Genomic DNA, 17904 nt, shown 5'->3' on the forward strand with positions numbered 1-17904 from the left:
GGGATCGAATCTATTTCTATCAATGGGTCCATAGGTTCTTTTTTGTTAACTCTCCTTATCAATCAGCCTTCATGTGTTTTTACCTAAATGTATGCAGACAATACTGTGGTTTAGTGAGCAGAATTATAGTAAATGGCGGAAAAGTCTGGGTTTCACATCACAGCTTGGCAACACACTCACAGACAGGTAAAAACATCTAACACAGCGGCAGGGCTCTTCCCCCACTTTAATTAAAGATGTGTTGAGGCTGCATGTTGCGACTGACTACAAATATGTTGCAGATTGCAATCTTTCCATTTGAATAAAAGATCTGTCATCAGATTTAATTGAACTCTTTAAATTTCAAACACATCCGACAGCAGATGTCAACACAAGTGGAGAATATTACAGCAACACAGGTGACTCAGCTGTGAACTCACGACCAAATAAATTCATCTTCCGTCTGGTTTCTGGAGAAATTTACAGTTTAAAGTCTCCTTCCCTTCGATCAACCGTTTAAAACAGCTGAATAGTAAGAAATTTCACTGCTTTATTATTACGTTTGTTTGATCAAACTGCCTTTCCTATTTCAGCTGCTTTCGATTTCTCACTAGTATCAGGAATTTAAGAGAATTAAGTGACTTTAAGTAACAGCTGAGAGGACAGCTCATAACTAAAGCCATCATGGCACCACCTGCTGAGATATTTATAGGTTTCTGTCACATGTTGTGGTTTTGATGCTTTAACTTTCCATATTTTGGAACATGTCACCTATTGCAAAATATTCAAATATTCGTGAGTATGAAATTTGACTCTTTTTATAGTTTTACTTAATACCCTTAAAACTTAATTTCATATTTTTTTAATAAAAATTTGTCCAGTGCAGTCTAATGGCCCGTAAGCTAATTTTGGCATATTCACCGTCATTGTAATTTATATGTATCTTCCTTGAAGCAAACAAAACTATTAGTCATACCAAACATGTTGCTCAATAAGCAAAACTGTGCAGCGAGCCAACAGGTATGCAGCAATACTTTTGCGGTTGGATTAAACACTGTCTGTGATTGGCTGTCAAAAGTTAAAAAAAAAGAGGCCTCAGTGGCATGAAAGAATAACGTTTCAAATAAAATGGCAAATTTGTTGTGGAGTGTGTTATTTTTTAAGCTTGGCTCTATGTTATCTGGCAAAAAGCCAATTGGGTAAAAAAAAACAACAACAATAAATTAGCTAAACGAGTTTCTTGGGAGGCTTGCAGTACAAAAAAATGTCATAAAATATTTAACAATGGATTTCCTTAATTTAGTAGCAGCCATGTGTTGTACTGAAAGAAACCACAGCGTCCTTCCTTTTTTTTAATTAAAACTGTGCTAGAAACATTGAGATCTACCTAACTTGCTTTAAAGTTGCTGTTAAATTGTAAAAAAAAAAAAAGGGAATAATTTGCATGTGATGTTTAATTAAATTTTTTTTTTTGGTTTACAACAGTACCCTTTTTTCTACTCCATAGCGGACACCGGATTATAAATCGCACCGTCAGTGAGTGGTATAGTTTCAAAACTAATGTCATACATAAGATGTACCGGATTATAAGGCACATCAAGTGAGTCAAAAGAGTCAGAGATAAGTCTGTAAGTCAGACATTAACTGTGTTCACAGTAAGTCTAGAACTTGTTTGTAGCATGCTACACTTCATCCACATTAGAAACGCTACCGTATTCACATTTCACAATACCTGTAACTCCCAAGCTTGTTAGTAACATGTAAAAAAACAGGAAAGCCTTTCATGGTCAAACACTTGCTCACTGTTTGATGCTCAATTCTGCAACTTTTTTTTTCTCTACAGCAAACGTCATCAACTTTGGCGTGGAGTTTAAACATTTGCAATATTAGGATTGTGCCTTCTCACCTGATGGATGTAAAAAAAAAAAGCTTTGAATTAAAGCTTATGTACTTTCATACATCCAACTTCATGGGCAGTGTGATGCATTGGAAGGTTTGAAGCCTCAATCCTGGGGATTTTTCACTATTCATGCTCCTACATTTCTCTCAGCAATGACCTACATTTCATTTCAGCAATGACTAAAGACGAAGGTTTGCAAATGTAAATTCATCTCACCTCCGAGAGTCATTCCAGCTTCGAAACACTTCTTTAGTCGACAGGAGGGGCAGTTCTTCCTCCTGAGCTTGTCGATCGTGCAGTCGTTCTTGCTCGCACACAGGTATTTTTGTTTGCCTGTGTAAGAAACAGATGGAACAATAGCCTCTTACTGAAAGGTGTTACATACAAGCAAAACTAAAAACAGATCACTGGATTTGATTAAAAGCAAATTAAAATGACGTGATGGGGTGGAGTTAAAAATCCAGTAGAGACCAGGACCTCGTTACCTTCAGCGGCTCTTTTGAAGAAGACCTTGCAACTTCCACAAGTTAGGGCGCCGTAATGGCAGCCAGACGCCTCATCTGAACAGATCAGACACGTCCTTTGAGGGGGGAAGAAGAACTCCATGGGAAACATGTGCTCTCTGCCAGCCTCGAACCTGCTGTCAAACACATGAAGAACACGAGAACCATGAACAAGACCTGCCTGTCATAAAAGGGTTTCAATGCTATGGTTATTTTAACTGGAAATCAACAGGCTGATTTGATTTCACTGTTTTTGTAGATTCGGAGTGACTGTGTCTTATGGAACAAAACTTCACACGAAAGCTGTAAAGATCACCACTGTCTGTACGGTGAAGCATTTAAGAAGGGCAGAGTGCAATGATTTCCAAAAATGAGGGACAGCCTTAAATGCAAGCGGTGCTGTTGGGAGGAGGGTGGCAGATGTGGGATAAGTGTGATGGCTTAAAGCCTTGAAACTGGGAGATAGTAAGCGACACAGACATAACGTTGCCTCAGTGACGTGCGGTGGAGATAATAAGGTTTGGCATGAGACGGACAAGGATGAATCCTCCTCTGTGTCTCGACTACGCTTAAAGACATCTGGACAAAATACTGCAAAAAAAAGCGGAAATAAAAACTGTCACGCAGCTTAATCGGAACACATGGAAGATTTTTGTCTTAGATTGAACGAGATCTGCAAGGGTTTACCCAAAACTAGAAAAAGACGACAAAGTTAACGTTAAATACATAATCTAGCCCTTCTTCTTGTCTAAATATAAAGATACCAACCACATTTATGAAACCACCCATTTGAAACAATCTAATTATTAGGGAGAGACTAAATTATTCCTAACTCGTCAATAAAAGGGCAAATTAACAGATTTCTTTCGTGTTTATTCGAAGACCTGCTGCGTCTCGCTCAGCTTTCAGACTCTCTAACCCAGCAATTATCCAGGGTGACGCAGACCTTCAAACATCCCATCCCAACCCTCCCCCAACCGAAAAGGACACTAGCATGATTGTTCAGAAGTGTTTGCAAGTTCTCCTGGAAAAATAGTGCTACTTTGTTAACAAGCACACTGCATTATCAAGAGTGATTTATTAAATGACTCCCCCCATAAAGTATGTCCTACAAACCCCGTTTCTTCTAAATCTAGCAGATCAAATGGTTATTCAAAAGAGGAATCATATGTTTGCAGGAAAATTCAATTTCAGTGCCTTCGTGATTTGTTTTTATTGACTGTTGTTAATCTTTATCGAACAACAACAGCTGCTTCAGTTTCTCAGGGAGACCAAAATTTTCCAAATTTCCAAACACGAAAAGGATTCTTTTTGCTGTTTTATCTACAGGGGGGCATCAGACACAGACAGACAGCAGCAGACTGATAAGCTATAGAATAGATTCAATTTGGATTCACAAGTTTACAATTTAACTCCAATTCTGATTTAGCATGATTCAAAGAAATCTATATTTAACCAATTTTGTTTGGTTATTGAAACTTTTCTTCACATAATTAGACAAATACACTAATAATACAGAGTTTTTAATTTTATCTGAAAACCACAATAAATAGAGTTTAAAGAAAAATGAATTCAGCAAAATTTAATGAATTGATTTCTACTTTTTTTTAATTGAATTGCTATGAATCAATTAATACTTTGCTTAAACTTTCCCTATAGGCCACACAAAATATACTTCCTTTTTTTGGTGACTTTTAGGAAAACCCAAAACATTTTTGGTCATTTATAAGTTAATTTTGTCCACATATGTAACTCCAGGTTTTTACCATAAAAATTAATGTATGTGTTTATTATTATATAGACTGACATTGCAATTTTAGTGGGATAAATTTGATGTTCTTACAGTAAAATTATGATGTAATTTTCACCAAATAAGCTGTAATATAAAACAATAGCAATGTATTTTTACTGTATTTCTTTACAGTGAAATTCTGGCAACCTCTGCTGTAAAAATGAATGTATGTCTGCTAATTTTATAGTGTTGCATTGCATTTTTTTAAGAGTAAATACATTGTTATTTACAGCAAAAACAAAATAGGAATACTACTTAAAAAGAACAGTAAAAATGTATTTTTTACAGTGTGATTCTGTCATTTTTTTGTAAAATGTACACTATTTTTTACAGTGTAATTACGTCCTTAACTTATTGCTAATCATATAAAATGATATTCTTCAGTGTTTTTTCCATTAAATGTGATAAGTTAAGTGTAGCCCTGAATTACATAGTAACCTACATTGCAATTTAGCAATGAAAGTGTTAAGCGGTTCCAAAACCACTTGTTGCAGATAACTCTGGGTCTACCTACCATGATAATTAGTTAGCTCATTTCTGTTGTATCTATTATTTTCAACTTGCTTCCATTTAACACCATTTTTGGTGCAAATTCAATTCTAAAATGTATTTTATTTTGATATTAAAGGTATTCGCATATTGATTGAAACTGGATAAAAGTAACATTTTTATTTTTAAAAAAAATCTGTATATTTTTACTTGAAAACCAACAATAAATCTGGTATTTTATTTGTTTAAAAATTTGTTTGAAATAAAATTATCCCTTTTTTAAAGAGAAGATCTATTTCAGAGACTGGTGTCCATGTTTGTACCCTATCACCGCCTTATATTGACAGAACAAGACTCTCATGACTCTGATCAGGACACAGTGGATAAAATAAGGTTGGTTTTAGTGGGAGCTGAGCTGGTTTCCAAGCCACCTGCAGACGTTCTGCTTGCATTATCTGTGTGTGAAGTAACCTGCCTGACAGGCAGACTCTTCCTTTTGTTTTGATGTTGGGTTTTATTGCATGTGCTTTGTATAGTTTTGCATTTGGGATGTGGAAGCTTACATTTGTAGAAGCTGGTTTAGTAACAAGTGTTTATTTAAATCTCATTTAAAAAAAAGGTGTGAGAGGTTTTATAGTAGTTTTAGTGGTCTTTGGCATTTCAAAGTTTTGAACTGAACCATTTTAGCTAATGAAACAGAGCTTATTTTAAAAACATTGTCATGCCTTGCCCTCAACGCACACCCTGGCACTTTAATACTGAATGTTGGTTTTAGAATGGGGCAAAAAAGGATTTGTCAGTCACCACTTCTACAAGTTGTCCTACCTAAATAGATGAGAGAGGTCTGTAATGTTCATCATGGGTACACCTCAACTGTGAGACACAGAATGTAAAAAGAATGAAAGAAATTATATAAAATTATCTTTATTATTAAAGAATTTAGTTATATTCTGATGCAGAATATAAATTTTTAGCTACTACAAAAAAAGAATTCTGCCCGCACAGACCTGTTATTTCTTCTTTAAGAAGCCCTTATGTCATTTACGTGTTATCTGTATTAATGTCACCTGTTTGAACGGGTTATCCATATGAAAAACACATGTCCACATCTGTGAACAGTCAGACTCCAACCTCTTCACCATGACCAAGACCAAACAACTGTTTAAAGACATCAGGGATAAAATGATGCACCTAACCAAGACTGGGATCAACAGACAAGAGATCCACTGTTGGAGCAATTAATAGAAAATGGAAGAATTACAAAATCAGTGATAATCTCCCCTAGGGCTGTCACTAACAATTATTTCAGTAGTCAATTAGACGATTATTATTAATGTACAGTGATGGGCAATCTTCTTTTTTACAAAAGGTGATAGTGCTGGTACTCAGTCTCTGGAGCTTTGCGTCATGTATGGTACTGCTGATGCTCGGCGTATGGTGCATTCTCGCAAATTGAAATTTTACATGTCTAGTTCATGAATTTCAATTTCACCTTATAAAAAAAATAAAAAAATTAAGGTCCCACATAAGCTATATGCTAGCATAAAAAATGCCATAAATGGCTTGCCAGCTATACGGTTCCTGATCACTGCACTAAATCATTGTCTAAACTTCCCATAGAAATCTATCTATCTATCTATCTATCTATCTATCTATCTATCTATCTATCTATCTATCTATCTATCTATCTATCTATCTATCTATCTATCTATCTATCTATCTATCTATCTATCTATCTATCTATCTATCTATCTATCTATCTATCTATCTATCTATCTATCTATCTATCTATCTATCTATCTATCTATCTATCTATCTATCTATCTATCTATCCATCTATCTATCCATCCATCCATCCATCCATCCATCCATCCATCCATCCATCCATATACTCAGGCTGTGTCCCACCAAAGTGGGGTAGTCTAGATAGGGCACCCATTCTTACCGCCCTCCTAGTAAGCAAAAATATTTTATGAACATAAGTTTTACTGCATTGCAATTAGTGAACAGTAAAATATTCTACAATAATTTTTCCTGAATTAGTTTGCAAAAGTATGTCAGTTTGCATGCTCTACGTACATATTGATTGCGCAATGACAGTCAACCAGTGGAACATTTTTACGCTGAATCACGACGCAGCACTGTGAACAATCAGAGACTCGGCTTTAGTAGTGACGCGAAGGTGGCATCTGATCAAAACACGAAAGTACCAACCGTTGCAAACATGATCACGAAGTAGACATCAATGATTGCAGAGTGAATGCAGCATGACACGCGAGTCTTCGTCTTCTACGGTTGAGGAAGGGCTATACCGCCTCCTAAAGTTCCTGCTGTGCTTTACAATTCGAATGACACGTGAGACCAAGTCATTGACCAGAAGAGAGCTGACACAATAGTAATAAAAGTTACAATAGTAACACATGCTGTTGGCATGGATTCAAGTCCTGCAGAGCTCCAGGTCTCCCTACTTAAACCAGCACATTTCCAGATCTGTCTAAAGTTCTCCAGAGACCATCTGGATGATCCAGAGGACGATTGAGAATGTCATGTAGTCAGGTGAGACCAAAATTGAACTCTGGTATAAACGCCACTCGTCTTTTTTGGCGGGGAAAGAAAGGACGGTTGCATCCCAAGAACACGGTGAAGCATGAGGGTGAAAACATCTTGCTAGGGCTGATTTTCTGCAAATACACTACAAAGGCAACAAAGGACTGGCCATAAAAAGCATTTTAAGGTTCTGGATAAGGGATGGACTATATATCTATCCCAGTATCGGTATCAGACAATATTTGTATAATTTGAGTTTATCTGTATCGGTCAAATATTTAAAAAAAAAATCGACCGATATGCTTCTGTTTTCAGAAACTCTTTATTTTTTAAATGTTTACCTGTTTCTAATGGATTGGTAAGCTTATATTTACAGTCATTGTCAGTAATTAACTGTTTTTTTTAGGTAAATGTTGTTTTTGATAGAAATACATGTTGTTCCTAATAGATCCCTGGAAAGGTATGGTTTACAGTTATGTCCAATATTCAATAATAGGTCTGAATGCTTGCAAATATATTTATATGAAAGTTTTAAAGTGATACTTTTTCCAATGCGATCTTTTGCTGAATGTTAAAAAGGTCAAGTACAGTGTGATTGCCCAGTAAAAGAAAAGTTGCGCATTTCTAATACAGAAATAAAAAGGAAATCTAAACATGTTTCTGTAGACACTTAAGTATCGGTATCAGCAAATATTGGCCACAGTTGCAGGAGAAATATCAGTTATTGTATCGGCCGGAAAAGATTATATATCGGCCCATCCCTGTTCTGGAGTGTCTATCCAGTCCCCAGACCTCAGTATACAGACAATCCCGTCTGCAGAGTAAGTTAAAAAGTCCAAACAAAAGCTACAAAACATGACAGCTCTTGACAAGATCTGCATGGAAGCATGGACCAAAATAACAGCTACAGTCTGTCCAAACTTGGTGAAAACTTACAGGAAACGATTGATTGATTGATTGATTGCTTACATTACAAAGTAATGAATTGAGCTTTTGTTATTGACCAAGTACTTATTTTTTGCACCATTCTACAAAAAAATATTTAAAAAAAACATACAATGTGATTTCCAGGATCATTTGTTTGACATTCTGTCTTTCACAGTGCAAGTGTTTCTATGATGAACATTATAGACATCTCTTTATCTTTTTAAATAAGACAACTTGCAGAATATAAGACTGACAAATACTTTGGCATGATGCTTCTGTCTAATAAAAAGAGGTGGCCCAATTAATTTTGTTTCTCCAGTTAAGTATCCTTTAGGGGGGGGGGGTCCTATAATTAAAACAAATTTTCTCCTTTTATGAACTTAAAACTTTCAGTGTCAAAGTTTACAGTTGTGATTTTTAAACTCTTTTCTCCTACCCTTTATTTTTGTTGTTGTTTAACTAGCAATATGAAACCACAACGATGCATGTGATGCTGTGAAAGATGAATGAGATGTTTACTAGGAAATTTGGTTTCCTCACATGCTGATGAATTAGTTCTACTGGACTCAAACACAATCATAGGAGATACGGAATATAAATGGATAAGGAGAGCTTCCAGGCAACTGGAAGAGAATGGATGATTAGAGTGGATGGGTAAAGGATGAATTGAGTATTAGAAGAAAGGGATAGGTAAATATTGGATGAATGAATGGATCAGAAAAACAAATGTACCGACTATATATGGATGGACAAACTGATAAAAAAGGGAACAATGTAATGAATGAATGAATGAGAAAGGAGTATGGGTTGGAGGAGAGAACAAATGGATACGACCATTTGTAGGGAGGACAGAAGGGATAATGGAGAGAGGAGGACTTTCCTAAAACAATGCAGAAGAGTTTAGCTGATTGTAGACGTGATCCTGATCCCAAACTTGAGTTAACTGGATTTACTTCCTGTTTGTTGTTGACATTGGGGCCTCATCAGGGAGAAGTTTGTGCCACTGTTTGATCTGTGCATCACACGTGGACCTCACATGTGTGGTGCAGCTTGGACCACCCCAATCTCATCTTTATATACCAATATAAACTCGAGCAAACTGCGTAAAATAGCAGTCGTTATTGACACCATCCTTCAACCTCCCCTTTCAGCAGTCTCCTCAAGTGTAGAGCTGTTGACCAGGGCACCTGGTCAACAGCCAGGAATGGCGTATTTGAGCGTGAATGGATGCAGATCATAGGTACCGTGCGTGCAACAATGTTTTCCTAGAACTTGCTTCATTACTGAGTTCTTTGAGTTATATGAATCTCCAGCAGTGATTTACGCTCACAGTGTTTCTACTCCCTACGGATATTCCCTTTACGACATGCACAGATGAAAAAAAGTCCTGATCTGGCCCACACTTGTGGAACGCACTTATGTTGTATTTACTCTACAGATGTTCAAGATATTTCTGGCAGGTGAACCAGCAGTTTGTGAATGAGATAATTCTTCTTTTTTTTTAGTAAAACCCCAAACTCAGTACCTGAGTTACATGATCGTTTTAAATGAAAAAAACAAAACAAAAAACTGTTGCTGCAGTTTTTCACAATAATGGTTTGGTGCATTTTTTTTAGAGTTTCATTAATTACTTTATTATAAGTCAGAAATACTGCATTTAAACACACTAGCTCCAGGTATTTGAGAAAAAAAATTCACAATGGACAAAAGAGTAAAGAACGCACATTTCCCATAAATATCTAAGCTTTCTGTTTTGTGTGCTCACACATCTGGATAACTTTAACTGTGCATGGAAAACGAGACAGAACACACTACATTCAACCATGCTGAATCAGAGACACTGAAGTCAGAAAGTTCATGCCCTTAGTCTGAAATAAACAACTGTCACTCCTCAGGTCTAATCTGAGTCCAATCCACAGCCCCAAAGCTGAAAACAGACACAAGAGCCAAGCCAGGGTTACTCTGGGTCACACGCCGATGGCTCATTGGGAGGAAATCAGTGAAAGAGCACCAATAATGACTTATTTATTAAATCATTTCAAGATTTTATTTTACTTTGTTATTGTTCGTCCAAGAACGGTTTGGATTAATACCAAAAAGTAAGAAAAGGGTTGAGACCAAATGTCTCTTGCAAAATGACTGATGATACCTGCAGATTTGTAAGAAAAAGGCATTCCCTCCACAGAAATCAAACAGCAGAATTTATACTACCCCTCTTTCTGTTCTTTATTTTAAACTGTCCACGCAGAGAACAACAGACATCCCTGGCCTTTATTTGCTTAGTGGTTGTCATTAACCACATGACCTGTTGGGACTCCTTTGCCCGTATTTAAAACAAAACTTCCTTTGATCAAAGTGGCAGCCTGAGTCTTTTTTTGTCATTCCCTTAAGAAAAACTAGGAGACAAATCAGCTAAATTTATCTGCACGGATTAGATCAGGAGATTTAAAAATAAACCTTTTTAGCTGGAAAGAAATGATCAAATTTTGTTTCTTGCAGCTCCAACAAGAAAGGATGACATTTTAATCCAAATATAAAATAATAATAAAAAAATTGAAATAATAAAGATAGGACTAACCCGGCGTCGCTGTAGGAAACGTCCAGCCACTCACCGACCTCACTTTTCATGTAGTTGGAGTTGGGATAGGGTGTCCTGGGCATCCCGCCAGGATACCACTGTTCCGGACGCACGACGCTGCCCTCATAGGGGTTAGAGATGAACGCGGGGTTCGCCCCAGCGTCCTGGGAGTTCACGCAGTGCCTCGACCCCCAGAACTGCGTGTTGTACCTCTTGTTGAAGGTGTAATTACTTGCCCACGGCGCTCCTGTGCTCTCGCTGCCCTCGCATTTGACTCTGACGCCGTACTGCTCTGGCGCATACCCGTCGGACTTCTCCTCCGCGCCATCCCCGACGTCCCCCGCTCCTTCGGGGGGCTCAAACCCCCCATACGGCCTGCCTGCAGCCGTGTGTCCGAAGTGAGCCAGGTGGTCGGACGATGACGCGGGGGGGACATAGCCGGGGCAGTGGGCAGCGCTGGTTATGTCATCAACCTCGCAAGGTGGGAAGTTTTGCGCGGATGTCCGCGTGGAGCTGGGGTGGTGGTAAGGTGAAGGAGTCTCAGAACTCCTGAACATTTTCAGCTGGTATTTGTGCTCGTGGGGTGCTCGGTCAGGACACCTGTACTCGGCCACTGGCGCTCCGGGACAGTCGACGCCGTAAAAACACTCCGCGCTCATTTGGTCGCTTGGCGCACACGGGGGGAGCGCAGCATGAGCATCCACGCTGCTGGTCTCACTGGACTCCACGGTGAGACCCAGAGACACGGACACGGCTTTACACAGCTCCCTGGCTGTCTCTGAGATGGTGGCGCAGGCGGAGAACGCGCGACTGTCCCCCACGCGGCAGTCAGCGCTCAGCAACTTCTCCTTGGGAGCTGCAGCCGCCTGACAGCAGTGCGTCTCCATGTCACGGACTTGCGGGTTTCCGCGCTCGGATCCGTAGCCGCCGCTCTCCGAGTCTCCGAGTCTGCCTCCTGCGCGCGTTTTGGTGAAAAATCCTCCACTTTCTTCGCTTTTCCGCGCCATGGTGAGAGCGCCCGCCGCTTCGCCTGCCTTCCCCCTCGTCCCCTGTGAGCAGTTTCTGCTGCAGGATAACTGGCGGCTGGTTTGGCTCATCTCCCAGAAAGTGACACTGGACTTTGCACGCTGAAAAAGTGTCCGCAGGTCCCCTTGCTTGTTGCTCTGCCGCTCTCACGTAGATGGGAACGCTTTGGTGAAGGTCTGAGAGGAGCTGCAAGAGCCGCAAACTCCTCCTAAACCACGATGTTTAGAGTTGGAGGCGCGTAAGTTCGCTGCTTCAATCACACGCGCTTTGGACTAATAAAAACACCCTGCAGTTCAATTAACGAGATGATTAAAAGTAGATATTATTACTCGCTCTGTATAAACGTTGCAGCAAAACAAAGCCTTTATTTATTTATTATGGCCGCCGCCTGCAGCCGTTTTATAGACTTGCATGTGTGCATCACATTTTTTTAGGGTTTCCCGCTGACTTTCATCGTGTGACCACAAACATTTCCTATTTATATTTGCAGCAACATGACAATGAGGCTTTAAAGAATTTGTGAATGGGGGATCTCAACTCTGAAGAGTTTGGACAAATGGTTATTATTATAATCAACTGCTTCATCCTTGTTATGCTCAAGAGTTCAGAAGTGATGCAGATCGTTCAGAAAGTCTACAGTCAGTGTAGTTCTGAGTATCCTGCATGCCTGTACAGTTGACGAAGGGAACATATTTGACCCCTCCACCACCATGTCGGAGGGGATGAGGGTATCCTACATATTCAAATATATGCAACAGGTAATTTTTCTGCAGAGAAAATCCTGCAATTTACTTGACACTGTTTTTCAGGAATTTTGATGAGTTCAGATGCACGGAGGACCCAACCATAAATCCAACGAATTAGTTGTAGTTGATTTTGAAGTTTAAAAAAAATATTTACACTTTAATTTGGTTGTTTCAGTTTCAGAACTTATACTTTATTGCATAGGTTAATGATTGGTTGGAGTCCCAATATTTAGTCCAATTTAATGCAACATTTAGCTGCATTGTTTCCTAACAGTAAAACAGACACATTTTGATGAAAATTGTGTTTTTAACGTGTTCTTGTGGCATTCTTCTCTTGATGGAGAACATATTTTGAGAAATTTAAGCTTAAAATTGCATTTCTGAGTATTTCTTTATTCAAGTCATTTTGAATAAGGAGCAGACAAAAAAATGCATTTGGAAAAACCTGAGGGGTGCTGTTGAAGCTACTCTGGGAGGCCACCAACTCTTTGAATCCCATCAGTCATTCTTTGTAATTCCCTAGCTTTCCCAATGGATTTTCAGTTCTTCATCCCGCCAAGTTTCAAAATGTCCTGGGTTTTTTTGGTCTATTAAAGGTGGCACTAAGGAAGGCCACTTGTAGGTGCCCTGTGCAGTCAGTCTGTGTTCAATTTCAGTTGAACCAAAGATCCCCAGTCATGGTCATGGAGTTCTTCTGCCCACATGTTTTGCTTATTTTCCTGATTCATTCAACTGATTCATCTCATCAGCTTTACAGAAAACCCAATAATGAGTCACAGTGATTTGAATCAGGTGTGTCAGGGCTGGAAAATAATCAGGACTATGCTGAAACGCAGAGTTAAACTAAACACTGGTCTTTGACCCAAGTCTTTGCAGAAATACAACTTTATGTGAAGACGTTTTTGTGTGTGTGTTTTTAAGTGCAAATAGCTACAAGAAAGAACAAATAATGGAAACGCACATCTCTTAAGAAACAAAAAAAGTAGTTCATGTTTTATCGTTTTAAATGTTCAAGGAAAACCTATCTAGTTGCACAGATTAAAGGACACAGATGTACTGTCCTGTTTGAGATTGATTCTTATTTCCGAATGGAAGTATTTAAAAATTGCGTCAACGTTATGTGATGATGATTTACTTGTGTTACATTTGTGTCTTTTCTTTCCTCTGTTAGGCTTAACCAACTGGCCTACAAACAGACCCATAAATTCACTCTTTAATTACAATTTTGGCTCAAATGCACCTCCTAATCTTGCCGTACTTGTTTTTCTGTCAAGAAGTGTACAAACTTTCACAGTAAGGTTTTATGCTTTTTTGTGTTTGTGTTTTTTTTTTTCAATCAGATATGTTGTTATCTATCAGATAAAATACACATAAATAATCCAACTACTAGGATTAAGATCTGGGACAGTAAAGAACAGCCCCACAAACACGTGGTTTGATTACAGAACTGATTTTAGTGGAGGCAGTCTGGCTACAAAGTGTTAGTGTTTCTTTTATTCCCTGTTTTTTGGAATAAATGAAGTCTTTCAAATGCAAAGTGATAATTATTTATAGCGATGAACATAATGAACAGATGCCATACACCCTTGGTTATCAAAGGACACCAGTGCAGTTAAAGTTACAGTCCATAAAATAAATTTACAGTCTAAAAAGAAACCTCATGATGACTTTTGTCCAGAAGGGATCCTGACTTTTCCCGTATTGGGGTCCTTTGGGGTTGACCAGTGAAAAGAAACTTTTATGGGGTCAGATATATTTTTATCTTCTTTTTGTGAAAAATAAATTACTCTCAACCAAAATGGAGACATTTGTAAAGACTTTCAATCAGCGAGTCAAAAGGTGCTGTAAAAGGGTGATATTAATGAAAAATGATCTGGGTCACTGTGGGGGGAATTCCTGGAATGATTTAAAGAAGTGTAAAACAATAAAATGCCAAAAAATACCTAAATTCTTTCACTGCGTAATCCTTTTTAAAGACAATGTTTTAGTTTTCTTGCCAAAAGATCTCCAAAACTCTCTCCTAAGAGATTTTCCACAAATTATTTTCCAAACATTGTAATGCAAAGGCAAATCCTGGATATTTAAAGTTTGAAAACTTAAACTTATGAGCTTTTAACTAATCAATTGTTGAGGGTTAACACTACATTTCATCGTATGTGCATTTCTATCAGACTTCAGGCCTTCTACTGTTTTTTTTTTTAGAAACCTTAATCCATCGCTGATGAACCTTGTTCATGTGTTTTTTGCCAATAAGAAGTTACATTGCAAACATGTCGAACTTTGACACCTCCTTCATAGTGAACAGAAATCTTTTTAATTAATGGTAAAGGAAGATTCAAAATGCATTCACTGTTCTCATTCTGATGTAGCTTAAGTCAGGATGAATACGGATGATTGATTATGCAGTAAAAAATGAATAGAAATGATAGGTATCAGCGGTGGATTAGGTGTGTTTTGCTTGTTCTTACTTATATCTCAAACGCTGGTACCACCTTATTTTATTTTTGTTCTACTATTTTATGGTAATTTTATGATTAAAAGCTGTGTCATTTTATATATTTTGTTAGAAATTAATATATTGATCAACTAATAGTTTGGTTTCAGTGTTTGAAAATGGAACGTTCTATAAATCTGAGAGAAAATCAGTTTGATCCTGGCAGTGCTTTAGTGGAACTGCCAAAGACATTTTTATTTCAATTCCTTCAGTTTGAAATATGAAACAAATTTCACAGTTGTGATTCTGGAAAACTGTTAAGAAACACAATGTGAGATGTCTGTACAGGCTGGTGTTACAGGGCAAATAAACATTGCACAAAGATAGGAAGAGTTCAGGCTGACCTCGAGCGATCTGGTCTGCCAGTTTCAGGCTGTACAATGCACAAGCTGGCCTCTATGGACAACAAGGGCACCACTATTGACAGAAACATTACAAAAGACTAGAAAAAAATAGGGAAAATGTTATAATTTTTATTCAACTTGTTGAAAACAAAAGCAAAGCTCTTAGAGAAACAACATTGATACTTCAGATGATGGAATCATTTGACAGCGTCTGCAGTAAAATATGAAAATGTTATCATTTTTTTAGAGCTGTGGCACTGAGGGAGCTGGATATATGAAATAAATTAAGTCGTAAAATGCTATAAGGTGATCAGTTTGGTCATATAGAAGGGCAAAGGCCAGCAGTAGAGAATGATGAAAAGGTGGAATATATAATCAGTAAGACAGGCAGGTTCAGGACCTCAATACCATTAAAAGTTTTCTTTAAAAGATTAAACCATCATGGTTGAAATAGCTTTTGCAGTTTAGAGAGTTTGAGCACATGCAGTACAGTTTAAAGAGAAACTATTATTATGACATTACTGACGTATGGAAAAAATGGTTATGCAAAAATAATTTACCATAAAATACTGAGACAAGTTAGAAGAAACTTTTTCAAGAGTATCCTGCTTGTTATATGAACTCCTTTATAAGAAAATATAATTCTCCCCAAAGAGGGAACTCTCAAAGACTGACAGACCTTTCAGTGGAAAGTCTCTGTACCCCAGATCTGATCATCTCCAGCAAATATGATAAAAATTTGCTTTTTAGTGTCTTTTGTTGTCATATATATACACAGAGGTTAAAGATGCTCATTTTCTTTTTCGGTCCGTTTATCACTGAGTCTTAAACTTGTTTGTACATTAGGCGTGGAATAGCACAGTCCAAGATGTGAAATGTGTGACACGTAGAATCTGCAAAACAACTTATGTGCAGAGTTTTGGAAAAAAAGCTCAGGAGAATTTTCACCATTTTGTGAACTTTTGAGCGATATGGAAGCCAGATAAGGCGGATCCTGCTAAAGAATGTAAAAACAGTTGTTCAAAGCATTACTAAGAGAATTTGATAAAAGTAAAAATCAATACAATGATAACATTTTTGCTACAGTGCAAATGTACTGAAGGTTATTCACAACTTAATTCTCTCTTTAACACATATATTTTGTTTTCCAGAGACTTAAAGATACAAAAAGTAGTACATAAAAAAAGATTATTTTCAAATGTTTAAATAATAATAATAATGAATGAATGAATGAATACCTTTAAATAATGCTTGTCAAATAGTTTTTTTTTCAAGCTATGGTGATTAAGTTATTAAAAGTTTTTCCACTCCATAAGTATTTTTATTTTTCTTTGTTGTTTTTTTGTTGCGCTATAAATGAATCAAAATGTTTAGGTCAAGACCCACTTCACATAAAGCTTATGCTGTATGGAAATAAATGGTACATTTTTCATGAAAAGTGTGTACATTTACTATCTATAACATGTGTTAATACTTTGGTTTAAAAAACGTTTAGATTTATGTTCAACCTGTAAAATGGGAGATGATCACTTGGGAAAACTTACAACTAGCCATTAAACATGAGTTGTTTTTTTTTACAACACAGTGATATTTGACCTATTTCATTCCTCACGGACCCCAAGAGCATTAAATCAGAATAAGTCCTTATTTTCCACCAAGCATTTTTCAGAAGAGTAACACCCAATGATGGATGTTGATTGCAGTGCTTCCTTGTGTCACAATAGCCAGTTGAGACTGCGTTTCCACTCAGATGCCTCAGTGTTTGTGCCTTTCACCTGTCTACAAAGAACAGACTTCATAAAGATTATTTCTGTCCTCCTTTTAACTGTTTTTTCTGGCACTGACTCTGTTTTTTATTCTGTCTAGTGCTGCACTCTTTCTCTGCTAATTGGGAAGCCTTCCATGGGACTCCTCTTCTCCAGCTTTGGCAGTGTTCCTGTACATTTTTTTAAATACTGCCATTCAACATATTAGACTTTTGGAGTTCCAGACATTAACCCCTCACAATCCTCTCTTTGTTGGGAATTTCAACAGAAGTCTTAAGCGGTTCTTTTTCCTGTGATGTTTTGCTCTCTACTCAAATGTGACAGCAGCCCAGCGCCCCAGCCTATTAACTTGTCATTGTGGTCTTGTTGTGTCAGAAGTCATCTGTAAAACAAGCTCTATCTGTATTTCATCAAGTCCCGTGCTGCTTTTATTGTGCTCCACCCACACTTTTCCCTTTCATTGGTCGACTCTAACCATACGCTAAAAAAGCCTAATTAACAAAGGCAACAATTTAAATGGAGTGGAGGGTGTTTTACTGACGACAGCTGGGAACAGAGGTCAGAGCAGAACTTATTGCAGCTGCAAACCAACCTCTACAGGGTGAAGGACATTTGTGTCCTAGAACTGGCTTTAATGAAAGCAATTTGGTGATTTCTTAATCACCTTAAAAATAAAATAACGAGAGTAATTTCAGATCACTAGACAAAACAAAAAACACTTTTTTCAACTCTGTGGCCTAATTGGAAATTATATTAAATGTATTAGATGTATATTTTAAGTTATCTTACAATTTGATTAATAATTAAAATCTA

The 17904-nt window shown here is 37.6% G+C and overlaps 1 protein-coding gene across 1 annotated transcript in view; it reads right to left on the bottom strand.

Annotated features, from left to right (window-relative positions):
* LOC100049233 (androgen receptor beta) overlaps positions 1-11995 on the bottom strand; it is a gene marked incomplete at its 5' end in the record, with an annotated part of 30563 nt that extends 18568 nt beyond the window's left edge. Inside the window, 3 exon segments of the mRNA NM_001104681.1 lie at positions 2096-2212; positions 2365-2519; positions 10716-11995. Of these exon segments, the coding sequence (NP_001098151.1) occupies positions 2096-2212; positions 2365-2519; positions 10716-11812 (1369 nt within the window).
* Between the last annotated feature and the right edge of the window lie 5909 nt (positions 11996-17904).

The sequence above is a fragment of the Oryzias latipes genome, chromosome 14 (assembly GCF_002234675.1).
Source record: "Oryzias latipes chromosome 14, ASM223467v1".
In the NCBI taxonomy this organism is placed as follows: Eukaryota; Metazoa; Chordata; class Actinopteri; order Beloniformes; family Adrianichthyidae; genus Oryzias; species Oryzias latipes.